We start from the raw sequence: 13,642 nt of genomic DNA on the forward strand, positions 1-13,642 counted from the left end.
TCAGTGGGAGCGGCCGAATGGCTGGAGATGCAGTGATTGAAGGCTGCGGGTGCCGTGCGGTTGTCGCAGGCCTGTCTCTAGGTCCCGGGGCAGAGGAGGCGTGGGCTTGGAGGTGGCTTTGGGGCGTCGGTGAGCCTTGGCGTGCGGGTGTTTGCGCTAGCGGCGCATGGCGCGTGTGAGGTTGTGGAGGTGCTGTAGAGAGGCACGAGCTTCGAGGCGGACGTGGTCCCAGGCGCAGGCGCTGTGCTTGTGGGCGTGGAGGAAGAGGTGGATGTCCCTGAAGTACTTGTTGATGGCCAGCAGCGGGTTGCGTGGTCCTTTGAAGGGCGTGGCCTTGTCGGCGAGGCATTGCTCCAGGTGGTGGATGTGGTGCTGCAGCTTGTTGAGGAGGTGGTTGCGAGCCTGGCTGGGCCAGTGCTGACGGGTGCCGTTGGAGCTGAGGGTGTGGAAGAGGTGCTGCAGGATGCGGAGGGCGGTGGCGGCGGCTTGCTGCGGCTGGAGGTTGTTGTGGAGCAGGGTGTCGGGGAAGAAGGGCGGCTCTTGGAGGTGGCAGGGCTGTGTGTGGCTGGCAGCCATGTCCTGCAGGAGGCGGAGAGCGTCGCCGGGGAAGGTGTCCTCGTGCGTCCACAGGTGTTGGCAGGCCAGGCTGGGGGCCAGAGCGGCGAGGAGGAGCAGGAGCGCCGGGGCGGCGTGCGGCAGGCGTGGCCGTGTGGCTGTGGGCGCAGCCATGGTGGCTCTGTGGCTGCTGTCGGGTGGTGCGGCGCAGGAGGAGCCTGCCGAGGCTGGCTGGTGCTGCTGGTGCTGCTGGTGGCTGTGCTTGGGGTGCCGCCGGGTGCGCGGCTTTGTATGCCAGGCAGCTTTCCCTTCATCGCTTTCCGATTGCCGGCAGTTTCCGCCCGTGGTTTCCAGTCTCTGCTGGTGGCTCTGGTGGTTTTGGGGAAGGGTTTTGTTGGGGTCTCCGTGGTTGGGGATTGTGGTGGCAGCGAAATTGCTGCCACCATTGCGGTGTGCCGGGCTTGCGAAAGCTCAGGCTCAGAGGCCTCGGTGTCAGGCGTGCTGGAGAGGCGTCTTGGCTGTTCCCTTTCACCTGCCGGGCCAGCTGCACGGTCTGTGCTGTGCAACCGGGTCTGTCTTTGTGCCCCAAGCATTGTTTCCACCTGCAAAGGCCTGCTGCTGCCTGTGGTCACTTTTCCTTTCACTTTGTGGCTTGCCTTTATTTTCATCTTAGCCCCTGTTTTCCTTTTGTGGTTGCAAGGGATGTGCGGTGATGTCAGCGGGCGGGAGCTGGCGTTTCCCCTCCTGCGGTGAATGCCCAGGGGCGGTGTTCGAGGGGCTGGCCGTGCACGTGGGCCTTGGGGGCCTGAGTGTGCCCTTTCCCTTGCACGGAGGCAGGCGCTGCACCTGCTGCTGTGTTTGGGAGGAGCCAGCAACAAGGCAGGCGAGAAAGGCTCAGCGAAGAAGTCGGCCAAAGGGAAGGGCTTTGCTCTTACTGTCCTGCTTGCTCCGATGGCTGTGGCCCTGGAGCACGGGTGTGCGTTGGAGAGCCACGCCCTGGCGGATGAGGCGGCCGGAGGGAAAAGAGGAGCGTCCCCCATGAAAGAAATGGTGTTGTGTTTTGGCATTGCCAGAGCCCTTGGCTGCAACGGTGTGTCCTGTTCAGGGCTCCTTGGGCTGTGACAGGTGTGGCGTTTTTGGAGGGGATGGCTCTGAAGGTGCACAGCGGGGGGTGCAGAGGACGTCCCTTGTGAGCAAGGCTGAGGGAGCTGGGCTTCTTTGGCTGGAGTAGTGATGGTTTGCCCGTAGTTTCAGATGCCTTTCCAAAAGGGCGCAAAATCTGGCCATCGGTGAAGAGGAATTTGGGGTGTGCAGAGATCTGCAACGGGACGATCAGCCTGGCCTCGTGGAGAAACGGTGGGATTGTTGCTCGGAGCGGCTCATGGGAAGTGAAGGTTCTAGACTTTTGGGGCAAAGAGCCTGTGGAGACGAGTGGCTGTTTGTAGCCTTGAGCGTCTCAGGGATCTGCAGGCGCGCTGCCCAAGTCGCGCAAGGCAAGTGCCGGGAGCCCTGCCTGAAGAATGGAGATGCCCAGGCCACCGTAGGAGAGGGCCAAGTTTGAGACCATCTTAGCAAGCCGAATGCGTACGGGTCGATGGCAGGTGAAGAGGTTCATGCGTGAGTCCTGAGGGAACTTTCAGATGGAGTTGCTAGGCCAGTGTGGATGGCTTTTGAAGCCTGGTGTCTGTCAGTTGGAGTTGCCAAGAAATGGTAGAAGGGAAAGACAAGCCCCGTTTTGAGAAAGGGAAAAGCGGAAAGGTGTGGGAACTACGGAGCATTCAGGCTGAGCTCCGTGTCAGGCAAGAAGATGAGGCTGCCTCTCCCGGGGACTAGGCCGAGGCCGATGGAGAGCAAAGAGGTGATTGGTACCAGGGAGCATGGCATTCCAAAGTGCAAAATAGCCATTCCTGGTGGTTTTTTGGCGCTGTTCTGCGGTTGGGGCTCCACAGCAGTGGTGGATAGGGGCAGGCTAGGCGACCTTGTGTGCCTGGCTTTGTGCATAGTGCTTGACAGTGTCCTGTGGCCGCATTTCTCTTGACAAGAGAATCAAGGCACAGCTTCTCAAGGATATTTTCTGGGAAATGCAGAGATGCAACCTCCAAGAAAGAAAAAAACAACAGTTATCCCAATTGCTGCGCCTTTCTTTGTGCAGGAGTGGGAATTGGTCATTGGATTCTGCTGGGAGTGTTTTGTTTTCTGGACCAGTCTCTGCAAGCTGTGTCTTGCTGGTCAGAAGACAGTCCCAAGATGTGTTTGAGTTGAGTGCTTGTGCAGTTTCAGTTTAGATGTAGTGGAATCTATTGGAATATAGCATAAAACAATAGAGTATAATAAAGTAATTAATTAGCCCTCATCTATCGAGGGAGTCCTCCTTGTCATTTCTTCCTGCACGTCGGGGGCCGTGCTTTTACTGTAGTGTCCTGCATGGCATCGTTGCCTGTGAGTCAGAGCGGCATGGATTGGACGGATGGGGCACGGAGTGGATAAAGCCGATGAGGTGCAGCGGTGCTCTCCAGCCTTCGTGTGTTTTGCTCAGTGTGCTTCCGTGGTGTTGGCCAAAACCACGGTGGCAGTGTTTTTGCACAGGGGCTGCTGCAGGATGCTGCTTGGGCAGGTGCCATTGAGGAGAGTGGACAGGGGCCGTGTGGAGCAGGGCTTGGAGTAGGTGCTCCGGGGAGATGGCTTTCCCCTGGCGCAAAGAGTGGTTGCGGTGCTAGAGAGAGGAGAGGCGGTGGCAAGGGTTTTGTCACAGGTCTTTATTTCCAGTGTCATAAATAAGGGAAGAGGTAGAAAAATAAGTACCTGACTAAATAGATAAATAGATAAATAAATAAATAAATACGTCAATAAATAGGTAGAGAAAGTCCTTGGTCCATCTCAGTGGGAGCGGCCGAATGGCTGGAGATGCAGTGATTGAAGGCTGCGGGTGCCGTGCGGTTGTCGCAGGCCTGTCTCTAGGTCCCGGGGCAGAGGAGGCGTGGGCTTGGAGGTGGCTTTGGGGCGTCGGTGAGCCTTGGCGTGCGGGTGTTTGCGCTAGCGGCGCATGGCGCGTGTGAGGTTGTGGAGGTGCTGTAGAGAGGCACGAGCTTCGAGGCGGACGTGGTCCCAGGCGCAGGCGCTGTGCTTGTGGGCGTGGAGGAAGAGGTGGATGTCCCTGAAGTACTTGTTGATGGCCAGCAGCGGGTTGCGTGGTCCTTTGAAGGGCGTGGCCTTGTCGGCGAGGCATTGCTCCAGGTGGTGGATGTGGTGCTGCAGCTTGTTGAGGAGGTGGTTGCGAGCCTGGCTGGGCCAGTGCTGACGGGTGCCGTTGGAGCTGAGGGTGTGGAAGAGGTGCTGCAGGATGCGGAGGGCGGTGGCGGCGGCTTGCTGCGGCTGGAGGTTGTTGTGGAGCAGGGTGTCGGGGAAGAAGGGCGGCTCTTGGAGGTGGCAGGGCTGTGTGTGGCTGGCAGCCATGTCCTGCAGGAGGCGGAGAGCGTCGCCGGGGAAGGTGTCCTCGTGCGTCCACAGGTGTTGGCAGGCCAGGCTGGGGGCCAGAGCGGCGAGGAGGAGCAGGAGCGCCGGGGCGGCGTGCGGCAGGCGTGGCCGTGTGGCTGTGGGCGCAGCCATGGTGGCTCTGTGGCTGCTGTCGGGTGGTGCGGCGCAGGAGGAGCCTGCCGAGGCTGGCTGGTGCTGCTGGTGCTGCTGGTGGCTGTGCTTGGGGTGCCGCCGGGTGCGCGGCTTTGTATGCCAGGCAGCTTTCCCTTCATCGCTTTCCGATTGCCGGCAGTTTCCGCCCGTGGTTTCCAGTCTCTGCTGGTGGCTCTGGTGGTTTTGGGGAAGGGTTTTGTTGGGGTCTCCGTGGTTGGGGATTGTGGTGGCAGCGAAATTGCTGCCACCATTGCGGTGTGCCGGGCTTGCGAAAGCTCAGGCTCAGAGGCCTCGGTGTCAGGCGTGCTGGAGAGGCGTCTTGGCTGTTCCCTTTCACCTGCCGGGCCAGCTGCACGGTCTGTGCTGTGCAACCGGGTCTGTCTTTGTGCCCCAAGCATTGTTTCCACCTGCAAAGGCCTGCTGCTGCCTGTGGTCACTTTTCCTTTCACTTTGTGGCTTGCCTTTATTTTCATCTTAGCCCCTGTTTTCCTTTTGTGGTTGCAAGGGATGTGCGGTGATGTCAGCGGGCGGGAGCTGGCGTTTCCCCTCCTGCGGTGAATGCCCAGGGGCGGTGTTCGAGGGGCTGGCCGTGCACGTGGGCCTTGGGGGCCTGAGTGTGCCCTTTCCCTTGCACGGAGGCAGGCGCTGCACCTGCTGCTGTGTTTGGGAGGAGCCAGCAACAAGGCAGGCGAGAAAGGCTCAGCGAAGAAGTCGGCCAAAGGGAAGGGCTTTGCTCTTACTGTCCTGCTTGCTCCGATGGCTGTGGCCCTGGAGCACGGGTGTGCGTTGGAGAGCCACGCCCTGGCGGATGAGGCGGCCGGAGGGAAAAGAGGAGCGTCCCCCATGAAAGAAATGGTGTTGTGTTTTGGCATTGCCAGAGCCCTTGGCTGCAACGGTGTGTCCTGTTCAGGGCTCCTTGGGCTGTGACAGGTGTGGCGTTTTTGGAGGGGATGGCTCTGAAGGTGCACAGCGGGGTGCAGAGGACGTCCCTTGTGAGCAAGGCTGAGGGAGCTGGGCTTCTTTGGCTGGAGTAGTGATGGTTTGCCCGTAGTTTCAGATGCCTTTCCAAAAGGGCGCAAAATCTGGCCATCGGTGAAGAGGAATTTGGGGTGTGCAGAGATCTGCAACGGGACGATCAGCCTGGCCTCGTGGAGAAACGGTGGGATTGTTGCTCGGAGCGGCTCATGGGAAGTGAAGGTTCTAGACTTTTGGGGCAAAGAGCCTGTGGAGACGAGTGGCTGTTTGTAGCCTTGAGCGTCTCAGGGATCTGCAGGCGCGCTGCCCAAGTCGCGCAAGGCAAGTGCCGGGAGCCCTGCCTGAAGAATGGAGATGCCCAGGCCACCGTAGGAGAGGGCCAAGTTTGAGACCATCTTAGCAAGCCGAATGCGTACGGGTCGATGGCAGGTGAAGAGGTTCATGCGTGAGTCCTGAGGGAACTTTCAGATGGAGTTGCTAGGCCAGTGTGGATGGCTTTTGAAGCCTGGTGTCTGTCAGTTGGAGTTGCCAAGAAGTGGTAGAAGGGAAAGACAAGCCCCGTTTTGAGAAAGGGAAAAGCGGAAAGGTGTGGGAACTACGGAGCATTCAGGCTGAGCTCCGTGTCAGGCAAGAAGATGAGGCTGCCTCTCCCGGGGACTAGGCCGAGGCCGATGGAGAGCAAAGAGGTGATTGGTACCAGGGAGCATGGCATTCCAAAGTGCAAAATAGCCATTCCTGGTGGTTTTTTGGCGCTGTTCTGCGGTTGGGGCTCCACAGCAGTGGTGGATAGGGGCAGGCTAGGCGACCTTGTGTGCCTGGCTTTGTGCATAGTGCTTGACAGTGTCCTGTGGCCGCATTTCTCTTGACAAGAGAATCAAGGCACAGCTTCTCAAGGATATTTTCTGGGAAATGCAGAGATGCAACCTCCAAGAAAGAAAAAAACAACAGTTATCCCAATTGCTGCGCCTTTCTTTGTGCAGGAGTGGGAATTGGTCATTGGATTCTGCTGGGAGTGTTTTGTTTTCTGGACCAGTCTCTGCAAGCTGTGTCTTGCTGGTCAGAAGACAGTCCCAAGATGCGTTTGAGTTGAGTGCTTGTGCAGTTTCAGTTTAGATGTAGTGGAATCTATTGGAATATAGCATAAAACAATAGAGTATAATAAAGTAATTAATTAGCCCTCGTCTATCGAGGGAGTCCTCCTTGTCATTTCTTCCTGCACGTCGGGGGCCGTGCTTTTACTGTAGTGTCCTGCATGGCATCGTTGCCTGTGAGTCAGAGCGGCATGGATTGGACGGATGGGGCACGGAGTGGATAAAGCCGATGAGGTGCAGCGGTGCTCTCCAGCCTTCGTGTGTTTTGCTCAGTGTGCTTCCGTGGTGTTGGCCAAAACCACGGTGGCAGTGTTTTTGCACAGGGGCTGCTGCAGGATGCTGCTTGGGCAGGTGCCATTGAGGAGAGTGGACGGGGGCCGTGTGGAGCAGGGCTTGGAGTAGGTGTTCCGGGGAGATGGCTTTCCCCTGGCGCAAAGAGTGGTTGCGGTGCTAGAGAGAGGAGAGGCGGTGGCAAGGGTTTTGTCACAGGTCTTTATTTCCAGTGTCATAAATAAGGGAAGAGGTAGAAAGATAAGTACCTGGCTAAATAGATAAATAAACAAATAAATAAACAAATAAATACGTCAATAAATAGGTAGAGAAAGTCCTTGGTCCATCTCAGTGGGAGCGGCCAAATGGCTGGAGATGCAGTGATTGAAGGCTGCGGGTGCCGTGCGGTTGTCGCAGGCCTGTCTCTAGGTCCCGGGGCAGAGGAGGCGTGGGCTTGGAGGTGGCTTTGGGGCGTCGGTGAGCCTTGGCGTGCGGGTGTTTGCGCTAGCGGCGCATGGCGCGTGTGAGGTTGTGGAGGTGCTGTAGAGAGGCACGAGCTTCGAGGCGGACGTGGTCCCAGGCGCAGGCGCTGTGCTTGTGGGCGTGGAGGAAGAGGTGGATGTCCCTGAAGTACTTGTTGATGGCCAGCAGCGGGTTGCGTGGTCCTTTGAAGGGCGTGGCCTTGTCGGCGAGGCATTGCTCCAGGTGGTGGATGTGGTGCTGCAGCTTGTTGAGGAGGTGGTTGCGAGCCTGGCTGGGCCAGTGCTGACGGGTGCCGTTGGAGCTGAGGGTGTGGAAGAGGTGCTGCAGGATGCGGAGGGCGGTGGCGGCGGCTTGCTGCGGCTGGAGGTTGTTGTGGAGCAGGGTGTCGGGGAAGAAGGGCGGCTCTTGGAGGTGGCAGGGCTGTGTGTGGCTGGCAGCCATGTCCTGCAGGAGGCGGAGAGCGTCGCCGGGGAAGGTGTCCTCGTGCGTCCACAGGTGTTGGCAGGCCAGGCTGGGGGCCAGAGCGGCGAGGAGGAGCAGGAGCGCCGGGGCGGCGTGCGGCAGGCGTGGCCGTGTGGCTGTGGGCGCAGCCATGGTGGCTCTGTGGCTGCTGTCGGGTGGTGCGGCGCAGGAGGAGCCTGCCGAGGCTGGCTGGTGCTGCTGGTGCTGCTGGTGGCTGTGCTTGGGGTGCCGCCGGGTGCGCGGCTTTGTATGCCAGGCAGCTTTCCCTTCATCGCTTTCCGATTGCCGGCAGTTTCCGCCCGTGGTTTCCAGTCTCTGCTGGTGGCTCTGGTGGTTTTGGGGAAGGGTTTTGTTGGGGTCTCCGTGGTTGGGGATTGTGGTGGCAGCGAAATTGCTGCCACCATTGCGGTGTGCCGGGCTTGCGAAAGCTCAGGCTCAGAGGCCTCGGTGTCAGGCGTGCTGGAGAGGCGTCTTGGCTGTTCCCTTTCACCTGCCGGGCCAGCTGCACGGTCTGTGCTGTGCAACCGGGTCTGTCTTTGTGCCCCAAGCATTGTTTCCACCTGCAAAGGCCTGCTGCTGCCTGTGGTCACTTTTCCTTTCACTTTGTGGCTTGCCTTTATTTTCATCTTAGCCCCTGTTTTCCTTTTGTGGTTGCAAGGGATGTGCGGTGATGTCAGCGGGCGGGAGCTGGCGTTTCCCCTCCTGCGGTGAATGCCCAGGGGCGGTGTTCGAGGGGCTGGCCGTGCACGTGGGCCTTGGGGGCCTGAGTGTGCCCTTTCCCTTGCACGGAGGCAGGCGCTGCACCTGCTGCTGTGTTTGGGAGGAGCCAGCAACAAGGCAGGCGAGAAAGGCTCAGCGAAGAAGTCGGCCAAAGGGAAGGGCTTTGCTCTTACTGTCCTGCTTGCTCCGATGGCTGTGGCCCTGGAGCACGGGTGTGCGTTGGAGAGCCACGCCCTGGCGGATGAGGCGGCCGGAGGGAAAAGAGGAGCGTCCCCCATGAAAGAAATGGTGTTGTGTTTTGGCATTGCCAGAGCCCTTGGCTGCAACGGTGTGTCCTGTTCAGGGCTCCTTGGGCTGTGACAGGTGTGGCGTTTTTGGAGGGGATGGCTCTGAAGGTGCACAGCGGGGGGTGCAGAGGACGTCCCTTGTGAGCAAGGCTGAGGGAGCTGGGCTTCTTTGGCTGGAGTAGTGATGGTTTGCCCGTAGTTTCAGATGCCTTTCCAAAAGGGCGCAAAATCTGGCCATCGGTGAAGAGGAATTTGGGGTGTGCAGAGATCTGCAACGGGACGATCAGCCTGGCCTCGTGGAGAAACGGTGGGATTGTTGCTCGGAGCGGCTCATGGGAAGTGAAGGTTCTAGACTTTTGGGGCAAAGAGCCTGTGGAGACGAGTGGCTGTTTGTAGCCTTGAGCGTCTCAGGGATCTGCAGGCGCGCTGCCCAAGTCGCGCAAGGCAAGTGCCGGGAGCCCTGCCTGAAGAATGGAGATGCCCAGGCCACCGTAGGAGAGGGCCAAGTTTGAGACCATCTTAGCAAGCCGAATGCGTACGGGTCGATGGCAGGTGAAGAGGTTCATGCGTGAGTCCTGAGGGAACTTTCAGATGGAGTTGCTAGGCCAGTGTGGATGGCTTTTGAAGCCTGGTGTCTGTCAGTTGGAGTTGCCAAGAAGTGGTAGAAGGGAAAGACAAGCCCCGTTTTGAGAAAGGGAAAAGCGGAAAGGTGTGGGAACTACGGAGCATTCAGGCTGAGCTCCGTGTCAGGCAAGAAGATGAGGCTGCCTCTCCCGGGGACTAGGCCGAGGCCGATGGAGAGCAAAGAGGTGATTGGTACCAGGGAGCATGGCATTCCAAAGTGCAAAATAGCCATTCCTGGTGGTTTTTTGGCGCTGTTCTGCGGTTGGGGCTCCACAGCAGTGGTGGATAGGGGCAGGCTAGGCGACCTTGTGTGCCTGGCTTTGTGCATAGTGCTTGACAGTGTCCTGTGGCCGCATTTCTCTTGACAAGAGAATCAAGGCACAGCTTCTCAAGGATATTTTCTGGGAAATGCAGAGATGCAACCTCCAAGAAAGAAAAAAACAACAGTTATCCCAATTGCTGCGCCTTTCTTTGTGCAGGAGTGGGAATTGGTCATTGGATTCTGCTGGGAGTGTTTTGTTTTCTGGACCAGTCTCTGCAAGCTGTGTCTTGCTGGTCAGAAGACAGTCCCAAGATGCGTTTGAGTTGAGTGCTTGTGCAGTTTCAGTTTAGATGTAGTGGAATCTATTGGAATATAGCATAAAACAATAGAGTATAATAAAGTAATTAATTAGCCCTCATCTATCGAGGGAGTCCTCCTTGTCATTTCTTCCTGCACGTCGGGGGCCGTGCTTTTACTGTAGTGTCCTGCATGGCATCGTTGCCTGTGAGTCAGAGCGGCATGGATTGGACGGATGGGGCACGGAGTGGATAAAGCCGATGAGGTGCAGCGGTGCTCTCCAGCCTTCGTGTGTTTTGCTCAGTGTGCTTCCGTGGTGTTGGCCAAAACCACGGTGGCAGTGTTTTTGCACAGGGGCTGCTGCAGGATGCTGCTTGGGCAGGTGCCATTGAGGAGAGTGGACAGGGGCCGTGTGGAGCAGGGCTTGGAGTAGGTGCTCCGGGGAGATGGCTTTCCCCTGGCGCAAAGAGTGGTTGCGGTGCTAGAGAGAGGAGAGGCGGTGGCAAGGGTTTTGTCACAGGTCTTTATTTCCAGTGTCATAAATAAGGGAAGAGGTAGAAAAATAAGTACCTGACTAAATAGATAAATAGATAAATAAATAAATAAATACGTCAATAAATAGGTAGAGAAAGTCCTTGGTCCATCTCAGTGGGAGCGGCCGAATGGCTGGAGATGCAGTGATTGAAGGCTGCGGGTGCCGTGCGGTTGTCGCAGGCCTGTCTCTAGGTCCCGGGGCAGAGGAGGCGTGGGCTTGGAGGTGGCTTTGGGGCGTCGGTGAGCCTTGGCGTGCGGGTGTTTGCGCTAGCGGCGCATGGCGCGTGTGAGGTTGTGGAGGTGCTGTAGAGAGGCACGAGCTTCGAGGCGGACGTGGTCCCAGGCGCAGGCGCTGTGCTTGTGGGCGTGGAGGAAGAGGTGGATGTCCCTGAAGTACTTGTTGATGGCCAGCAGCGGGTTGCGTGGTCCTTTGAAGGGCGTGGCCTTGTCGGCGAGGCATTGCTCCAGGTGGTGGATGTGGTGCTGCAGCTTGTTGAGGAGGTGGTTGCGAGCCTGGCTGGGCCAGTGCTGACGGGTGCCGTTGGAGCTGAGGGTGTGGAAGAGGTGCTGCAGGATGCGGAGGGCGGTGGCGGCGGCTTGCTGCGGCTGGAGGTTGTTGTGGAGCAGGGTGTCGGGGAAGAAGGGCGGCTCTTGGAGGTGGCAGGGCTGTGTGTGGCTGGCAGCCATGTCCTGCAGGAGGCGGAGAGCGTCGCCGGGGAAGGTGTCCTCGTGCGTCCACAGGTGTTGGCAGGCCAGGCTGGGGGCCAGAGCGGCGAGGAGGAGCAGGAGCGCCGGGGCGGCGTGCGGCAGGCGTGGCCGTGTGGCTGTGGGCGCAGCCATGGTGGCTCTGTGGCTGCTGTCGGGTGGTGCGGCGCAGGAGGAGCCTGCCGAGGCTGGCTGGTGCTGCTGGTGCTGCTGGTGGCTGTGCTTGGGGTGCCGCCGGGTGCGCGGCTTTGTATGCCAGGCAGCTTTCCCTTCATCGCTTTCCGATTGCCGGCAGTTTCCGCCCGTGGTTTCCAGTCTCTGCTGGTGGCTCTGGTGGTTTTGGGGAAGGGTTTTGTTGGGGTCTCCGTGGTTGGGGATTGTGGTGGCAGCGAAATTGCTGCCACCATTGCGGTGTGCCGGGCTTGCGAAAGCTCAGGCTCAGAGGCCTCGGTGTCAGGCGTGCTGGAGAGGCGTCTTGGCTGTTCCCTTTCACCTGCCGGGCCAGCTGCACGGTCTGTGCTGTGCAACCGGGTCTGTCTTTGTGCCCCAAGCATTGTTTCCACCTGCAAAGGCCTGCTGCTGCCTGTGGTCACTTTTCCTTTCACTTTGTGGCTTGCCTTTATTTTCATCTTAGCCCCTGTTTTCCTTTTGTGGTTGCAAGGGATGTGCGGTGATGTCAGCGGGCGGGAGCTGGCGTTTCCCCTCCTGCGGTGAATGCCCAGGGGCGGTGTTCGAGGGGCTGGCCGTGCACGTGGGCCTTGGGGGCCTGAGTGTGCCCTTTCCCTTGCACGGAGGCAGGCGCTGCACCTGCTGCTGTGTTTGGGAGGAGCCAGCAACAAGGCAGGCGAGAAAGGCTCAGCGAAGAAGTCGGCCAAAGGGAAGGGCTTTGCTCTTACTGTCCTGCTTGCTCCGATGGCTGTGGCCCTGGAGCACGGGTGTGCGTTGGAGAGCCACGCCCTGGCGGATGAGGCGGCCGGAGGGAAAAGAGGAGCGTCCCCCATGAAAGAAATGGTGTTGTGTTTTGGCATTGCCAGAGCCCTTGGCTGCAACGGTGTGTCCTGTTCAGGGCTCCTTGGGCTGTGACAGGTGTGGCGTTTTTGGAGGGGATGGCTCTGAAGGTGCACAGCGGGGGGTGCAGAGGACGTCCCTTGTGAGCAAGGCTGAGGGAGCTGGGCTTCTTTGGCTGGAGTAGTGATGGTTTGCCCGTAGTTTCAGATGCCTTTCCAAAAGGGCGCAAAATCTGGCCATCGGTGAAGAGGAATTTGGGGTGTGCAGAGATCTGCAACGGGACGATCAGCCTGGCCTCGTGGAGAAACGGTGGGATTGTTGCTCGGAGCGGCTCATGGGAAGTGAAGGTTCTAGACTTTTGGGGCAAAGAGCCTGTGGAGACGAGTGGCTGTTTGTAGCCTTGAGGGTCTCAGGGATCTGCAGGCGCGCTGCCCAAGTGGCGCAAGGCAAGTGCCGGGAGCCCTGCCTGAAGAATGGAGATGCCCAGGCCACCGTAGGAGAGGGCCAAGTTTGAGACCATCTTAGCAAGCCGAATGCGTACGGGTCGATGGCAGGTGAAGAGGTTCATGCGTGAGTCCTGAGGGAACTTTCAGATGGAGTTGCTAGGCCAGTGTGGATGGCTTTTGAAGCCTGGTGTCTGTCAGTTGGAGTTGCCAAGAAGTGGTAGAAGGGAAAGACAAGCCCCGTTTTGAGAAAGGGAAAAGCGGAAAGGTGTGGGAACTACGGAGCATTCAGGCTGAGCTCCGTGTCAGGCAAGAAGATGAGGCTGCCTCTCCCGGGGACTAGGCCGAGGCCGATGGAGAGCAAAGAGGTGATTGGTACCAGGGAGCATGGCATTCCAAAGTGCAAAATAGCCATTCCTGGTGGTTTTTTGGCGCTGTTCTGCGGTTGGGGCTCCACAGCAGTGGTGGATAGGGGCAGGCTAGGCGACCTTGTGTGCCTGGCTTTGTGCATAGTGCTTGACAGTGTCCTGTGGCCGCATTTCTCTTGACAAGAGAATCAAGGCACAGCTTCTCAAGGATATTTTCTGGGAAATGCAGAGATGCAACCTCCAAGAAAGAAAAAAACAACAGTTATCCCAATTGCTGCGCCTTTCTTTGTGCAGGAGTGGGAATTGGTCATTGGATTCTGCTGGGAGTGTTTTGTTTTCTGGACCAGTCTCTGCAAGCTGTGTCTTGCTGGTCAGAAGACAGTCCCAAGATGTGTTTGAGTTGAGTGCTTGTGCAGTTTCAGTTTAGATGTAGTGGAATCTATTGGAATATAGCATAAAACAATAGAGTATAATAAAGTAATTAATTAGCCCTCGTCTATCGAGGGAGTCCTCCTTGTCATTTCTTCCTGCACGTCGGGGGCCGTGCTTTTACTGTAGTGTCCTGCATGGCATCGTTGCCTGTGAGTCAGAGCGGCATGGATTGGACGGATGGGGCACGGAGTGGATAAAGCCGATGAGGTGCAGCGGTGCTCTCCAGCCTTCGTGTGTTTTGCTCAGTGTGCTTCCGTGGTGTTGGCCAAAACCACGGTGGCAGTGTTTTTGCACAGGGGCTGCTGCAGGATGCTGCTTGGGCAGGTGCCATTGAGGAGAGTGGACGGGGGCCGTGTGGAGCAGGGCTTGGAGTAGGTGTTCCGGGGAGATGGCTTTCCCCTGGCGCAAAGAGTGGTTGCGGTGCTAGAGAGAGGAGAGGCGGTGGCAAGGGTTTTGTCACAGGTCTTTATTTCCAGTGTCATAAATAAGGGAAGAGGTA

General features: G+C 58.3%; 5 protein-coding genes across 14 annotated transcripts in view; 1 reads left to right on the forward strand and 4 right to left on the reverse strand.

Moving 5' to 3' along the window:
* UBAP2 (ubiquitin associated protein 2) overlaps positions 1-13,642 on the forward strand; it is a 195,880-nt gene that overhangs the window by 161,142 nt on the left and 21,096 nt on the right. The gene's annotated exons all lie outside the window — the stretch shown is intronic.
* Positions 157-729, reverse strand: LOC132342012 (interferon-like). Its single transcript, XM_059874188.1, has one exon. The coding sequence runs from the start codon at positions 727-729 to the stop codon at positions 157-159; it is 573 nt and encodes a 190-aa protein (XP_059730171.1).
* LOC132342013 (interferon-like) lies at positions 3,589-4,161 on the reverse strand. The gene has a single exon (XM_059874189.1). The coding sequence runs from the start codon at positions 4,159-4,161 to the stop codon at positions 3,589-3,591; it is 573 nt and encodes a 190-aa protein (XP_059730172.1).
* On the reverse strand, positions 7,023-7,595 carry LOC132342014 (interferon-like). Its single transcript, XM_059874190.1, has one exon. The coding sequence runs from the start codon at positions 7,593-7,595 to the stop codon at positions 7,023-7,025; it is 573 nt and encodes a 190-aa protein (XP_059730173.1).
* LOC132342015 (interferon-like) lies at positions 10,455-11,027 on the reverse strand. Its single transcript, XM_059874193.1, has one exon. It carries the CDS (start codon positions 11,025-11,027, stop codon positions 10,455-10,457), a length of 573 nt encoding a protein of 190 aa, XP_059730176.1.

The sequence above is a fragment of the Haemorhous mexicanus genome, chromosome Z (assembly GCF_027477595.1).
Source record: "Haemorhous mexicanus isolate bHaeMex1 chromosome Z, bHaeMex1.pri, whole genome shotgun sequence".
Taxonomy (NCBI): Eukaryota; Metazoa; Chordata; class Aves; order Passeriformes; family Fringillidae; genus Haemorhous; species Haemorhous mexicanus.

Coding starts and splice junctions, on each gene's coding strand:
- LOC132342014 (XM_059874190.1), bottom strand. CDS start 7,595: ATGGCTGCGCCCACAGCCACACGGCCACGCCTGCCGCACGCCGCCCCG.
- LOC132342012 (XM_059874188.1), bottom strand. CDS start 729: ATGGCTGCGCCCACAGCCACACGGCCACGCCTGCCGCACGCCGCCCCG.
- LOC132342013 (XM_059874189.1), bottom strand. CDS start 4,161: ATGGCTGCGCCCACAGCCACACGGCCACGCCTGCCGCACGCCGCCCCG.
- LOC132342015 (XM_059874193.1), bottom strand. CDS start 11,027: ATGGCTGCGCCCACAGCCACACGGCCACGCCTGCCGCACGCCGCCCCG.